This window comes from Carassius auratus, chromosome 3 (genome assembly GCF_003368295.1).
Source record: "Carassius auratus strain Wakin chromosome 3, ASM336829v1, whole genome shotgun sequence".
Lineage (NCBI taxonomy): Eukaryota > Metazoa > Chordata > Actinopteri > Cypriniformes > Cyprinidae > Carassius > Carassius auratus.
In genome coordinates, this window is record NC_039245.1 from 7,029,797 (window position 1) to 7,045,609 (window position 15,813).

At 34.5% G+C, this 15,813-nt stretch overlaps 1 protein-coding gene across 2 annotated transcripts in view; it reads left to right on the plus strand.

The window, feature by feature from the left end:
- The window catches only part of LOC113045412 (primary amine oxidase, liver isozyme-like), a 28,322-nt gene extending 16,296 nt beyond the window's left edge, over window positions 1–12,026 (plus strand). The window contains exons 2-6 of one of the 2 annotated variants that reach the window (XM_026205806.1): window positions 4,809–5,467; window positions 9,215–9,500; window positions 9,613–9,745; window positions 9,839–10,194; window positions 11,817–12,026. In XM_026205806.1, the coding sequence (XP_026061591.1) occupies window positions 4,809–5,467; window positions 9,215–9,500; window positions 9,613–9,745; window positions 9,839–10,120 (1,360 nt within the window). In that variant the 3' untranslated portion in view covers window positions 10,121–10,194; window positions 11,817–12,026. Of the gene's footprint in view, window positions 1–4,808; window positions 5,468–9,214; window positions 9,501–9,612; window positions 9,746–9,838; window positions 10,195–11,812 lie in introns of both variants that reach the window. The other variant, XM_026205802.1, reaches the window with a different exon arrangement.
- Window positions 12,027–15,813: the final 3,787 nt, after the last annotated feature.

A 15,813-nucleotide genomic window follows, 5' to 3' on the forward strand; every position in this document is an offset into this window, starting at 1 on the left:
AGAGAGAGTGAATTCATGAACCGTGACAACAGTATGTTTTATGAAAGTGAGTCATCCTGTTCACTTTTTATTGAGCTTTAAATTTGTATTTAAGCCCATTCGGTAATGAAAAGAAGCAATATTTTACATATCATTTACAGTCTATTTGAATAATTATGAAAAATATAAAAGGTGTGCATTATAGCTGACACCTAGATGAACACTTTACAGTATGTTTTATGAAAGTGAGTCATTCTGTTCAAATTCTATTGAGCTTCAAATTATGGCATTTTTTACATTTGAGCCCATTCGGTAATGAAAAATAACAATATTTTACAAATGATTTACAGTCTATTTGAATAATTATGAAAAATATAAAAGGTGTGCATTATAGCTGACACCTAGATGAACACTTTACAGTATGTTTTATGAAAGTGAGTCATTCTGTTCAAATTCTATTGAGGTTCAAATTATGGCATATTTTACATTTGAGCCCATTCGGTAATGAAAAATAGCAATATTTTACATATGATTAACAGTTTATTTGAATAATTATGAAAAATCTGAATGGTGTGGCTTATAGTTGACACCTAAATGAACACCTTACAGTATGTTTTATGAATGTGAGTCATTCTGTTCAAATTCTATTGAGCTTTAAATTATGGCATATTTTACATTTGAGCCCATTCGGTAATGAAAAATAACAATATTTTACAAATGATTTACAGTCTATTTGAATAATTATGAAAAATATAAAAGGTGTGCATTATAGCTGACACCTAGATAAACACTTTACAGTACGGTTTATGAATGTGAGTCATTCTGTTCAAATTCTATTGAGCTTCAAATTATGGCATATTTTACATTTGAGCCCATTCGGTAATGAAAAATAGCAATATTTTACATATGATTAACAGTCTATTTGAATAATTATGATAAATATAAAAGGTGTGCATTATAGCTGACACATAGATGAACACTTTACAGTATGTTTTATGAATGTGAGTCATTCTGTTCAATTTTTATTGAGCTTTAAATTTGTATTTAAGCCCATTCGGTAATGAAAAGTAGCAATATTTTACACATAATTTACAGTCTATTTGAATAATAATGAAAAATATAAAAGGTGTGCATTATAGCTGACACCTAGATAAACACTTTACAGTACGGTTTATGAAAGTGAGTCATTCCGTTCAAATTCTATTGAGCTTCAAATTATGGCATATTTTACATTTGAGCCCATTCGGTAATGAAAAATAACAATATTTTACACATGATTTACAGTCTATTTGAATAATTATGATAAATATAAAAGGTGTGCATTATAGCTGACACCTAGATGAACACTTTACAGTATGTTTTATGAATGTGAGTCATTCTGTTCAATTTTTATTGAGCTTTAAATTTGTATTTAAGCCCATTCGGTAATGAAAAGAAGCAATATTTTACATATGATTTACAGTCTATTTGAATAATTATGAAAAATATAAAAGGTGTGCATTATAGCTGACACCTAGATGAACACTTTACAGTATGTTTTATGAAAGTGAGTCATTCTGTTCAAATTCTATTGAGCTTCAAATTATGGCATATTTTACATTTGAGCCCATTCGGTAATGAAAAATAACAATATTTTACAAATGATTTACAGTCTATTTGAATAATTATGAAAAATATAAAAGGTGTGCATTATAGCTGACACCTAGATGAACACTTTACAGCATGTTTTATGAAAGTGAGTCATTCTGTTCAAATTCTATTGAGGTTCAAATTATGGCATATTTTACATTTGAGCCCATTCGGTAATGAAAAATAGCAATATTTTACATATGATTAACAGTTTATTTGAATAATTATGAAAAATCTGAATGGTGTGGCTTATAGTTGACACCTAAATGAACACCTTACAGTATGTTTTATGAATGTGAGTCATTCTGTTCAAATTCTATTGAGCTTTAAATTATGGCATATTTTACATTTGAGCCCATTCGGTAATGAAAAATAACAATATTTTACAAATGATTTACAGTCTATTTGAATAATTATGAAAAATATAAAAGGTGTGCATTATAGCTGACACCTAGATGAACACTTTACAGTATGTTTTATGAATGTGAGTCATTCTGTTCAATTTTTATTGAGCTTTAAATTTGTATTTAAGCCCATTCGGTAATGAAAAGTAGCAATATTTTACACATAATTTACAGTCTATTTGAATAATTATGAAAAATATAAAAGGTGTGCATTATAGCTGACACCTAGATAAACACTTTACAGTATGTTTTATGAATGTGAGTCATTCTGTTCAAATTCTATTGAGGTTCAAATTATGGCATATTTTACATTTGAGCCCATTCGGTAATGAAAAATAGCAATATTTTACATATGATTAACAGTTTATTTGAATAATTATGAAAAATCTGAATGGTGTGGCTTATAGTTGACACCTAAATGAACACCTTACAGTATGTTTTATGAATGTGAGTCATTCTGTTCAAATTCTATTGAGCTTTAAATTATGGCATATTTTACATTTGAGCCCATTCGGTAATGAAAAATAACAATATTTTACAAATGATTTACAGTCTATTTGAATAATTATGAAAAATATAAAAGGTGTGCATTATAGCTGACACCTAGATAAACACTTTACAGTATGTTTTATGAATGTGAGTCATTCTGTTCAAATTCTATTGAGCTTCAAATTATGGCATATTTTACATTTGAGCCCATTCGGTAATGAAAAATAGCAATTGTTTACATATGATTAACAGTTTATTTGAATAATTATGAAAAATCTGAATGGTGTGGCTTATAGTTGACACCTAAATGAACACCTTACAGTATGTTTTATGAATGTGAGTCATTCGGTTCAAATTCTATTGAGCTTCAAGTTATGGCATATTTTACATTTGAGCCCATTCGGTAATGAAAAATAACAATATTTTACAAATGATTTACAGTTTATTTGAATAATTATGAAAAATATAAACGGTGTGCATTATAGCTGACACATAGATAAACACTTTACAGTATGTTTTATGAATGTGAGTCATTCTGTTCAATTTTTATTGAGCTTTAAATTTGTATTTAAGCCCATTCGGTAATGAAAAGTAGCAATATTTTACACATAATTTACAGTCTATTTGAATAATAATGAAAAATATAAAAGGTGTGCATTATAGCTGACACCTAGATAAACACTTTACAGTACGGTTTATGAATGTGAGTCATTCCGTTCAAATTCTATTGAGCTTCAAATTATGGCATATTTTACATTTGAGCCCATTCGGTAATGAAAAATAACAATATTTTACACATGATTTACAGTCTATTTGAATAATTATGATAAATATAAAAGGTGTGCATTATAGCTGACACCTAGATGAACACTTTACAGTATGTTTTATGAATGTGAGTCATTCTGTTCAATTTTTATTGAGCTTTAAATTTGTATTTAAGCCCATTCGGTAATGAAAAGTAGCAATATTTTACACATGATTTACAGTCTATTTGAATAATTATGAAAAATATAAAAGGTGTGCATTATAGCTGACACCTAGATGAACACTTTACAGTATGTTTTATGAAAGTGAGTCATTCTGTTCAAATTCTATTGAGCTTCAAATTATGGCATATTTTACATTTGAGCCCATTCGGTAATGAAAAATAGCAATATTTTACATATGATTTAAAGTTTATTTGAATAATTATGAAAAATCTGAATGGTGTGGCTTATAGTTGACACCTAAATGAACACCTTACAGTATGTTTTATGAATGTGAGTCATTCTGTTCAAATTCTATTGAGCTTTAAATTATGGCATATTTTACATTTGAGCCCATTCGGTAATGAAAAATAGCAATATTTTACATATGATTAACAGTTTATTTGAATAATTATGAAAAATCTGAATGGTGTGGATTATAGTTGACACCTAGTTGAACACTTTACAGTATGTTTTATGAAAGTGAGTCATTCTGTTCAAATTCTATTGAGCTTCAAGTTATGGCATATTTTACATTTGAGCCCATTCGGTAATGAAAAATAACAATATTTTACAAATGATTTACAGTCTATTTGAATAATTATGAAAAATATAAAAGGTGTGCATTATAGCTGACACCTAGATGAACACTTTACAGTATGTTTTATGAAAGTGAGTCATCCTGTTCAATTTTTATTGAGCTTTAAATTTGTATTTAAGCCCATTCGGTAATGAAAAGTAGCAATATTTTACACATGATTTACAGTCTATTTGAATAATTATGAAAAATATAAAAGGTGTGCATTATAGCTGACACCTAGATGAACACTTTACAGTATGTTTTATGAATGTGAGTCATTCTGTTCAATTTTTATTGAGCTTTAAATTTGTATTTAAGCCCATTCGGTAATGAAAATTAGCAATATTCTACACATGATTTACAGTCTATTTGAATAATTATGAAAAATATAAAAGGTGTGCATTATAGCTGACACCTAGATGAACACTTTACAGTATGTTTTATGAATGTGAGTCATTCTGTTCAAATGTTATTGAGCTTTCAATTTGTATTTAAGTCCATTCGGTAATGAAAAGTAGCAATTGTTTTCCACATGATTTACAGTTTATTTTAATAATTATCAAAAAATATAAAAGGTGTGCATTATAGTTGACACCTGGATGAACAGTTAAAAGTTGTTTTCGTGACTGTTAGTCATTCTCCTTGCATGCTATTGACGTTAGAGAAGTGTATAGTAGTTTCTCGTGTAACTTTAGAGACGGTCCCTAGATTTGCGAATATCCAACGTCCAACGTCAAGCCAACTTTATGCCAGTGGACCACTGCAGTATTATCTTCAAGGGAGACGTTACAGCGTTAAAAACAACCAGGTGATTTATCTGGACTGGAGCTTCGCGTTTGGCTTGAGCTCTCTGACTGGGATGCGAGTGTTTGATGTTCGGTTTAAAGGAGAAAGGATTGCGTACGAGCTCAGCGTGCAGGAGGCGATGTCTGTCTACGGCTCTGTCACGCCTGGGATGATCCTCACGAAGTTCCTAGACTCAAGTATCGGAATCGGTCGCTTCGCTCACGAGCTCGTGCGTGGGATCGACTGTCCGCACGCTGCCACCTTTGTAGACACCTACCGCTATATTGACACCAACGTTACGCAGCGTTTCAGAAACTCCATCTGTGTTTTTGAACATGACATTGGGCGACCTTTGCGACGGCATTTCTCCGATTTCTTTCATATTGGGTATGGTGGGATGGCAAACGGCGCTCTGGTGTTCCGCACTATCACTGCTATAGGGAACTATGATTACATATGGGACTTTATTTTCTATCAAAGCGGATCCGTGGAAGCGAGAGTTCACGCCACTGGATACATATCTTCCTCCTTTAAGGTTGATGGAAATTTGCAGTATGGCCACCAGGTTGCAGAGAATGTCCTTGGAAATATCCATACTCATTTTATCAACTTTAAAGTCGACCTGGATATTTTAGGTGAGACCTAAAACAAGCAAGCTCATTTAGCCTACTTAAGTTACAGTAACATATAATCATTTTTTATTTACAGTCACAATAATTAAATTTTACTCAGTGGAGATATCAGCTCCAACCATTTACAATAAACAAGTAAAAACTTTTAAATGTTGACATTTTGTGACGACACATGCCAATAGTGGGTAACATTGGGAAAACAGCATAATAGGCCTTTCATTTGTCAGTATGTTGCTGGACTTGAATTTGACTTTGAGAAATGTCATCCTCACCCTTCATTAACAGTTATTTCAAGATATAAAGATGACTGACTTAAGGCTATTAATGTCACTCACCAATATTTGTGAACTGTTTCATATTGTCAAAGGGATAGGCTAGTTTGCCCAAAATATACATTTAATGATATAATTAAAGTAATGTTAAAAGTTATGTGCAAATTACAGACATTTGTGACCAATCACGGAAAGAAGGGACACAAGTCGGTTCTGGGGCATTTTGAGTTATTCACAGATTCTGAAAGTGTAGTCTCCAAGCTTTCCAACGATGTGTAACACATGGAAATCTGATAATATTTGGAGAAGTTGTGGCCATTTGAAGGTAGGCACTCAAAAAAGCTGAAAAAGCAGAAAATAGCCTTTAAAGATTGTGCAGTTCTCACTGCTGCCAGTGACAATGGGGCTTATTTACATCTCATTTAGATAAGCCATACCCCCTGCATAGCAACGACAGACACAATGGGAAAAATCGGACCGCATTCTACTATTAATAATAAAGGAGAATGTGCATTGTAAATGTCAGTAATTTATCTTTTTTGACTTTTATAAAAATGATTTAGAGGCTGAAATATGTGAGTTTTATCTTTTTATAAAAATCTTTAATCTTTCAAATGTGGCCATCATTTTTAATGTTATTATTTTAATTTTTATGTAATCAAAAAGTACATATTGATGCTACTTTTATTTGTTATTTGCTGGTTTTCTACATAAAACTTGGTGAATTGATTTCATTGTGTAGCATTAGGACTTTTTTAACAGGATTCTGTGATAACCGATGAGCTAGCTAATAACAATAGGTAGATATGGGAAGGTCTAAACATGGACTAAACATGAGATAACGTTTACGTGCTCTTAGAATGAACACAAAATGACAAACTTTGATGTTTATGAAAACTCACCCCATAAGAATCAGAAAAGTATTCTTGCAGATCCGAAGTTTGCACTGTGCGTCTGTTTGCCTCTAAAGGTTACGGATTTTCCCCTTTATCCCCATCAAATGTTACTATCGATATAACCTCTGATATCTTACGGTCCAACTCGTCTGACACCAGTCCAATACATTCTTCCTCGTCGTCATCTTCGCTCAGTTGTAGATTAGGGAGATTATACAGTCTTATTATGCCGCTTTCATCTTCGCTCAGATCGTCTTCAGAATCAGTTAGCGCTTGTTCACTAAAGCCGGCCAGAGCGCTGCATACTAAGTAGCCACGCGTCCCTCGGAGGGCGGGGGCAATAACAAAAGAAACAAAAGCCGGCTTATCCAGTATGGAAATACAGACAGACAATGAAATGCCCCTACTGCGTGCTAGAATCTCTGACAAACATGTATGCTTTTAAATATACCAATACTGCTATCTCAAACACTGAGAGGCTACTTTGTGATCTCTACTAACAGATTCTGCAAAAAAACGAAAATCACCTATTTTGAAAAAAAACGCTTCTTTCTCATTTTGCTCGAAAGTTGTGCTGCCGACTTGTGTCACTGGTTTCCGTCACATTTTCGTCACATTTTTTAAGAACATCATACAGATGAGGAGTAAATGATGGCAGACTGTTTAATTCTGGGGTGCTCCGATCACGATCAGCCGATCATTATGCGCATCTCCTCAGTAGCTAAAGCCAGTTCTCTAATCAACGGTAAATTCCCTCAGCCGTTGTTAACTGAGAAGAAAAGCAAATAAACGCTGAAAATGAACGTAGATTTGCGCATCTTCTCTGTTAATAACGGCTCTGTGTAGTAACAGCTGCTCTATGTGAAATCACGCACCTGATTGAATTTACCGCTGATTAGAGAACCGGCTTTACTGGCGAGATGCGCATAACGATCGGCCGATCATGATCGGAGCAGCCCTAATTTTGGGTGAACTATCCCTTTAAGAAGTTCACAATGATTCTGCAGCTAAAGGGTTCCTTCATTTTGGTCATAATGAAAACTATCTCACATGGAATTGACTATATAGAAAAGCTAAATATGGCCATCAGCTTCCAGAGAATACCACGGGAAAAAAATACAGTTAAAAGTCATAAAACAGTTATAACCCTTATTACGTTTTTGTCCACTAGGGGGTAAAGTTGAGTCTTATTTTGGCCACAACTTTCGCTGTGTTTCAGCAAATGGAATGATTTTTGGTGACAAATCTTATTTTGAAACATATTTTGGATAAATGCTTTGAAAGTCTTCAAAAACTCAGCAATACACTGTGGGCAAATTCACTAACCTTTTGTTGTGTTCGTGGATGAATATTCAGACAAATATTATTTTTTCTATTTTTTATTTTTATTTTTTTTGCATAAAACTATTAATCAACCTCAGTCCTGATCAAAACTACCAAATGTTTAAAAAAAATCTAAGATTTTAACTTTTTAATTACCAATTTCATAAATGATGTCACTGATTTGGGGGGGGGGGGGCACACAAAATGACTTGTGGACTGGATATTTTTTTTTACCTTTTATCATAGTCTTGGACATATCAAAGGTTAGTAACAACATTGGCATTGATGCATTGTTAGTTTTTGTGCAGCATTAGATTTTGATTTTTTTCTCCCTCATTTATTGTTCGTGGCTGTTTTTGCCCCATTGACTTCCATTATAATTAAATTTTTTGATACGCAAAGCCATGACACCATATGATCATGCATTCTTGATTGCTGGTGGTTTTCCCTGTTGGGAAGAGGTAAAATGTGCTATTTTTTACAGTTGATCACTAGGTGGGACCATTAAGCCTTTAGATAGGCCTGTGCAAAAAAAAAGCTTAGTTTCTGGCTTGTATATGGAGTATAATAGCAAATTATAGTGTGTTTGTGTGTGTGTGTGTGTGTGTGTGAGAGAGAGAGAGAGAGAGAGAGAGAGAGAGAGAAAGAGATAGTGTGAGAGAGACCTTTGCGGACTTCTCTTGATTTATCTGAAAAAATCTAAATATGCACCTCAGCTCTCAGGACTACATGGAGTAAACAAAAACTAAGTAAGTGTATTTATGCACCTGCTGCCTTTTGATTGTGAGAAGTATGGATGGCCTATGTGTGAAATGCTTGTCTTTTCTTGATGAAAAACAGCCACAAACAATAAATGAGGGAGAAAAATGTTAAATCTAATGCTGCACAAAAACTAACAATGCATCAATCACAATGTTATAAATAATTTTTGACATGCCCAAGACTGTGATAAAAGGTTAAAAAAAAAAAAATATCCAGCCACAATTACTTTTTATATTGAAAATAAGTCATTCGGTTTTTTTTGGGGGGGGGGGGGGTTGGTAATTAAAGAGTTAATATTTTTTTTTCTTTTCTTTTTTTTACATTTGGAAGTTTTGATCAGGACTGACGTTTATTCATAGAAAATTGAAAAAAAAAATTATCTGATACATTTTTACAGCAGTTTAATTTAGTGGATGTTTTCATCCCGAACATAATGAAAGGGTAGTGAATTTGAACAACTTTTACAAGGGTTAAAACATTTTCTTTCTTTTTTGAAGGTGTGAAGAATGTATTTCAGACTAAAGACATGGTGTATAAGGAAGTGCCATTGCCATGGATGCCTTCAGAGAAAGCAAAGATACCACAACTGGTGGAGCAGCAAATTAAGACAGAAAAAGAAGCAGCGATGCTTCATAGCACCAAAACACCCCGTTACCTTCATATAGCCAGTAATCAGACTAATCAGTGGGGCCACCATCGCTCCTACAGGCTTCAGGTGGTGAGCTTTGCTGGAGATCACCTCCCTGAAAGTGAGTCCGTAGAGAAGTCCATATCCTGGGCTCGGTAAGGCCTCAGTGTATCGAGTCAAGCATGCAATAATCAGCTACATGTATATTTTTTAGATGTGTTGTTTATTGATTAGCTTATCTCCCATTCACTTTCTTTTTTCTTCTAGGTATAAAGTTGCTATAACCAAGCATAAAGATAAAGAGCAGACTAGTAGCAGTCTGTACAATCAGAATTACATGTGGTCTCCATTTGTTGACTTCAGCAAATATATTGACGATAATGATATGATCGTCAACGAGGTATTAATGGAACACTTCATTAGAATGTTTTTATTCAGCAGATATTTTTATTTAATGTAAATTATGACTGAAACTTCATTATGTCTTCTAAAGGACTTGGTTGCCTGGGTGACCACCGGTTTCCTACACATTCCTCATGCAGAAGACATCCCCAACACGGTTACTGTAGGCAATGGTGGCGGTGTCATCCTTAGGCCGCACAACTATTTTAACGAAGATCCGTCCATCAACTCACCTGATGGAGTGTATTTTGGTCCAGGCTCTGAGAGTGACTGTGAGTACAACAAAATGGCCTGTCTGGAAAAGGATCACTGCACGTCCACACTGGAGCCGTTCACTTACCATGGCTTTGAAGGTGTTATGAAGTTTGAGTAAGGATCCTCCATCCTCACACTACACTAGTTAGTTATTTTAACAAGCACTTTCATGCTTTTCTAGCTTTTTATGTACAGTATTGTTCAAAATAATAGCAGTACAATGTGACTAACCAGAATAATCAAGGTTTTTCGTATATTTTTTTATTGCTACGTGGCAAACAAGTTACCAGTAGGTTCAGTAGATTCTCAGAAAACAAATGAGACCCAGCATTCATGATATGCACGCTCTTAAGGCTGTGCAATTGGGCAATTAGTTGAAAGGGGTGTGTTCAAAAAAATAGCAGTGTGGCATTCAATCACTGAGGTCATCCATTTTGTGAAGAAACAGGTGTGAATCAGGTGGCCCCTATTTAAAGATGAAGCCAACACTTGTTGAACATGCATTTGAAAGCTGAGGAAAATGGGTCGTTCAAGACATTGTTCAGAAGAACAGCGTACTTTGATTAAAAAGTTGATTAGAGAGGGGAAAACCTATAAAGAGGTGCAAAAAATGATAGGCTGTTCAGCTAAAATGATCTCCAATGCCTTAAAATGGAGAGCAAAACCAGAGAGACGTGGAAGAAAACGGAAGACAACGATCAAAATGGATAGAAGAATAACCAGAATGGCAAAGGCTCAGCCAATGATCACCTCCAGGATGATCAAAGACAGTCTGGAGTTACCTGTAAGTACTGTGACAGTTAGAAGACGTCTGTGTGAAGCTAATCTATTTTCAAGAATCCCCCGCAAAGTCCCTCTGTTAAAAAAAAGGCATGTGCAGAAGAGGTTACAATTTGCCAAAGAACACATCAACTGGCCTAAAGAGAAATGGAGGAACATTTTGTGGACTGATGAGAGTAAAATTGTTCTTTTTGGGTCCAAGGGCCACAGGCAGTTTGTGAGACGACACCCAAACTCTGAATTCAAGCCACAGTACACAGTGAAGACAGTGAAGCATGGAGGTGCAAGCATCATGATATGGGCATGTTTCTCCTACTATGGTGTTGGGCCTATTTATCGCATACCAGGGATCATGGATCAGTTTGCATATGTTAAAATACTTGAAGAGGTCATGTTGCCCTATGCTGAAGAGGACATGCCCTTGAAATGGTTGTTTCAACAAGACAATGACCCAAAACACACTAGTAAACGGGCAAAGTCTTGGTTCCAAACCAACAAAATTAATGTTATGGAGTGGCCAGTCCGATCTCCAGACCTTAATCCAATTGAGAACTTGTGGGGTGATATAAAAAATGCTGTTTCTGAAGCAAAACCAAGAAATGTGAATGAATTGTGGAATGTTGTTAAAGAATCATGGAGTGGAATAACAGCTGAGAGGTGCCACAAGTTGGTTGACTCCATGCCACACAGATGTCAAGCAGTTTTAAAAAACTGTGGTCATACAACTAAATATTAGTTTAGTGATTCACAGGATTGCTAAATCCCAGAAAAAAAAATGTTTGTACAAAATAGGTTTGAGTTTGTACAGTCAAAGGTAGACACTGCTATTTTTTTGAACACACCCCTTTCAACTAATTGCCCAATTGCACAGCCTTAAGAGCGTGCATATCATGAATGCTGGGTCTTGTTTGTTTTCTGACAATCTACTGAACCTACTGGTAACTTGTTTGCCACGTAGCAATAAAAAATATACTAAAAACCTTGATTATTCTGGTTAGTCACATTGTACTGCTATTATTTTGAACAATACTGTAAATATTATTAATATTCTCTAAGTTTGTAGAAAATGATTGTGTGATGTGTTTTAGACTATTAAATCAGCATATTATTTTGGTTATATTCTTCTTTTAGAGACTTCATTTTTTTTGTGAAGGTTCATTTTAAATTTAAATAGATTGATAGAACACCTCACCAAATGCACTATTATTTTTATGAAAATGTTCATCCATGAAATAAAATGTCAAAGGTGACTACATATTGTTTGTTTGTTTTGGGGGGGGGGGGTAATATATATCTCTAAATAATTGTATTTTTCTAAGGTTTGTATAGCATGCTGTTTATTATAAGCATGTTGTCTCCTGATTTAAATTCTCAAGCTCTTTAAAGTCAGATGGATTCTGTTTGACTGACAATTTTTTTTATCATTAATCAGTAAGAAAAAATAATTCTAGAATTGATTCCAATGATACTGTTTCTCTGTCGTTATAATTATAGTTGTGGCAACACAACTACACTGAAGAAGTCCATCCCTTGCTCCGCGACACATCAAATGTTTTAAACAAAACATTTGTTTAAAAAAAAAAACATCAACACAACTGTTCACACTAAAGCAACTTGCATAAACCATTTTCTCACTTATATTCTATATCTGTATTTTTCTGTGGAATGCAAAAGATAATTTTAAAGAATTTTCATGCAGGTGTTTTCCATTCAACTGTTCCAAAAAAGCAATATTAATACTTTGCATAACATATGGCTAGTCCACATGCACTATATTCCAAGTCTTCTGAATATAATAGCTTTAAAGAACAGACTGACATTTTTTATTATTTACTGAAAATATTCACCTCTTGCTGCTTAAGAGCAACTTTCAAATCATGACAAGATAACATCGCCATGCTCTACCAGTTCATCTGCAATCAATTAATAGTGTTTTCTGTCTCCTTGGAGTAATTGTTTGGCCTGTTACACGGTTCAGCTCTACTGAATCAAAACCTCAGATTACCTTTTAGCCATCAGTAGATGCAGGCAAAACAAAGCCTGGTTTTACAGCTGAACAGATAAGGAATCCAAACCTATTAAGAGCATGAATTGTCGGAGGGCTATAGATTGTGGAAACTGACATTGGACACTAAACTTCTTCAAGGATTGATGATCGTTTATCTCCCAGCTGCCCCTTATTTCAGAGTATATTCATGCAAGTAAAGACTGATATACATATTAAACAAATTTAATCTCATAGATGTACAGCTATTCTGTCAAGATGTCAATGAATTCCAGATGGTATATTTGGAGAGCAGCAGCTGTGTCAGTTAGGGTCGTGTTATCTTAGTTTGTACATACTTTACCCTCCTTTCATTAATGTATGTGAGATGCACAGTCTGGACCACAAAAATGTATTGAACTTTTAAACCATTATCTTTATGCAACAGCAAAAAAATATACAAAGCAACATATAAAGATATCAAACCATTGATTTGGCTAAGAAATACTCTATTTAATACATTTCTCACATTTAAAACCACATAAAAACTACCTAGACAACTTTCCCCGAACTGTCCAGCACAATTTGTGAAATTGGACATTTCGCTCAATTCCTTTTATTTTATTTCTCAGAAATGTACACGCAGCTTATTAATATTATTGCAATACTGTGTTAAAATGTGTTTTAACAGAGCACAGAATCAACTTATCAAGCCTTCTTTCTCAGGCTGTAGTTTGACAGGAGGGATGATAAGTGTATCATGTATTGCTGGTATTCCAAGAAATCTCTGAAAGATTATTATTTTCTGGCTCGTACTGAAAATTCCTTATTTTTTAAGTTGCACAAGCTCTACAGCTGCTCCTCCAACTTTCTCATACAGATCACGATTTCCAAATGTGGGCTGGACGAACATGTGGGCTGGTCCAACATGATTTGTGCCACTGGACATTTCGCTCGTTACCTTATAATTAGAAAGACAGGCCTACAGCCCTTGTAACAACCACCCTGCATTACAAATAACCTCATCTCCCCATAAGATTAAAGAATTTATCACTGTGCACAGCCCTATATGTGCTGCGATCTCTTAGATTTAAACAATTTGTCTTACGTGTCATTTCAAACCGTTACAAACAAAACCGCTCTACAGCTGCTTCTTTCAATTTCTCAGCATTCCCTGGAAATACAGATCACGATTTCCAGATGTGGACCACACATTCAGTGCAGTTCAGCGGGGAACCAAAGTCAAAGGCTGCCATCACAATTTCACCATCAAGTAAGGCACATCAACCATAACTCCTTCAAAAACAGCTAGAAGCCTTGGAGTTATGATTGATGATCCGCTGACTTTCTCAGACCACATTGCTAAAACCGTCCGATCCTGCAGATTTGCTTTATTCAACATCAAGAAGATCAAGCCCTTTCTTTTGGAACATGCTGCACAACTCCTTGTTCAAGCTCTTTTTCTGTCCAGGCTGGACTATTGCAATGCCGGCAGAACGCGGCAGCAAGATTAATTTTTAATGAGCCAAAAAGAATACTCGTCACACCTCTGTTTATCAATTTGCACTGGCTTCCAACAGCTGCTCGCATAAAATTCAAGGCATTGATGTTTGCCTACAAAACTACCACTGGCTCTGCACCCATTTACCTAAATTCGTTACTTCAGACTTATGTGGCCTCTAGAAGCTTGCATTCTGCAAGTGAATGTCGCTTGATTGTGCCATCCCAAAGAAGCACAAAGTCACTTTTACGGACTTTTAAGTTAAATGTTCCCTCCTGGTGGAATGACCTCCCCAACTCAATCCGAGCAGCTGAGTCCTTAGCCATCTTCAAGAATCAGTTTAAAACACATCTCTTCCATCTTTATTTGACCCTCTAACTTTAACACTCACTATTCTAATTCTATTCTTTAAAAAATCTAACTACCTTTCTAATCTTTTTGTATTCTATTTTCTTTTCATTTATTAAGCAATTGTATATGTATGTGTGTGTATGTGTATGTGTTATTTTTTTATTCTATCTGTTTTCTTTTTATTTATTATATTAGTTAAAATCCCATGCTACGTGTACTGTGTTAACCTAACTGAGACTTGTTATAGCACTTATATATCATTGATCTTTTTGTTGTTTTTGATTGCTTCCACTGTCTTCATCTGTAAGTCGCTTTGGATAAAAGCGTCTGCTAAATGAATAAATGTAAAAAAAAAAAAGAATATATATATATAATATATATATATATATATATATATATATAAACACTTAATAAATACATTTTATAAATAAACAGATTTTAAATATTAATAAAACAACCTAGAGAACAGTCAAGAGTCCTATGTGGCCATGCACATGACCTCATTCAACTATTGAGTGTCTTTCTCATAATGGCGAGCTACATTTAGCACCCAAAACCAGCCACTTCACACACATGCACGGCACAGGCCCTCTTTAATGACCACACTAATGTTTGGAAAGCATTTTTCCCTCTATTTACTCCTGAGATTCCAAAGCTCAGGTGGTGCCCAGTGACCAGGCAACTGAGTGGATGGATAAAAGGAGCAGCCTGAACTCCTGCAAGTCGTCACTGCGATGACAGTCTGGATTCAAGACAACTGAAAACAAAATGAAGAGATTCATTTTACAAATAGTGACTTGTGCCTGATAAGACTCACAACGTTACCCAAAGACCGAGAACATGAGTGAGGATCTGTAATATTGTATTGTTTTACAACAGACCGACAGTATTAATGGAAGTCTTGTATGGTTATGGGATCAGCAGTACGGTCTACCTGCAGACACATTATGGACATGCCCAAAGCTGGTTTACCTTTGTGTCTAAAGTGGAAGACCTATTTATTATTTTGGAAAACCAAAGATTACTTTATATGTTTTGATTTTTAATTCATGCAAACTGAGACATTCAGAGATATCGTTAGGATTATCCAACGCTTTATGTATATATATAATTAATGTAAAATATTATTTGATATATTAAATAGTTTAACTGTCACAGTGGAAAGAGATCAAAGAGCTAAATCTCATTAACTATA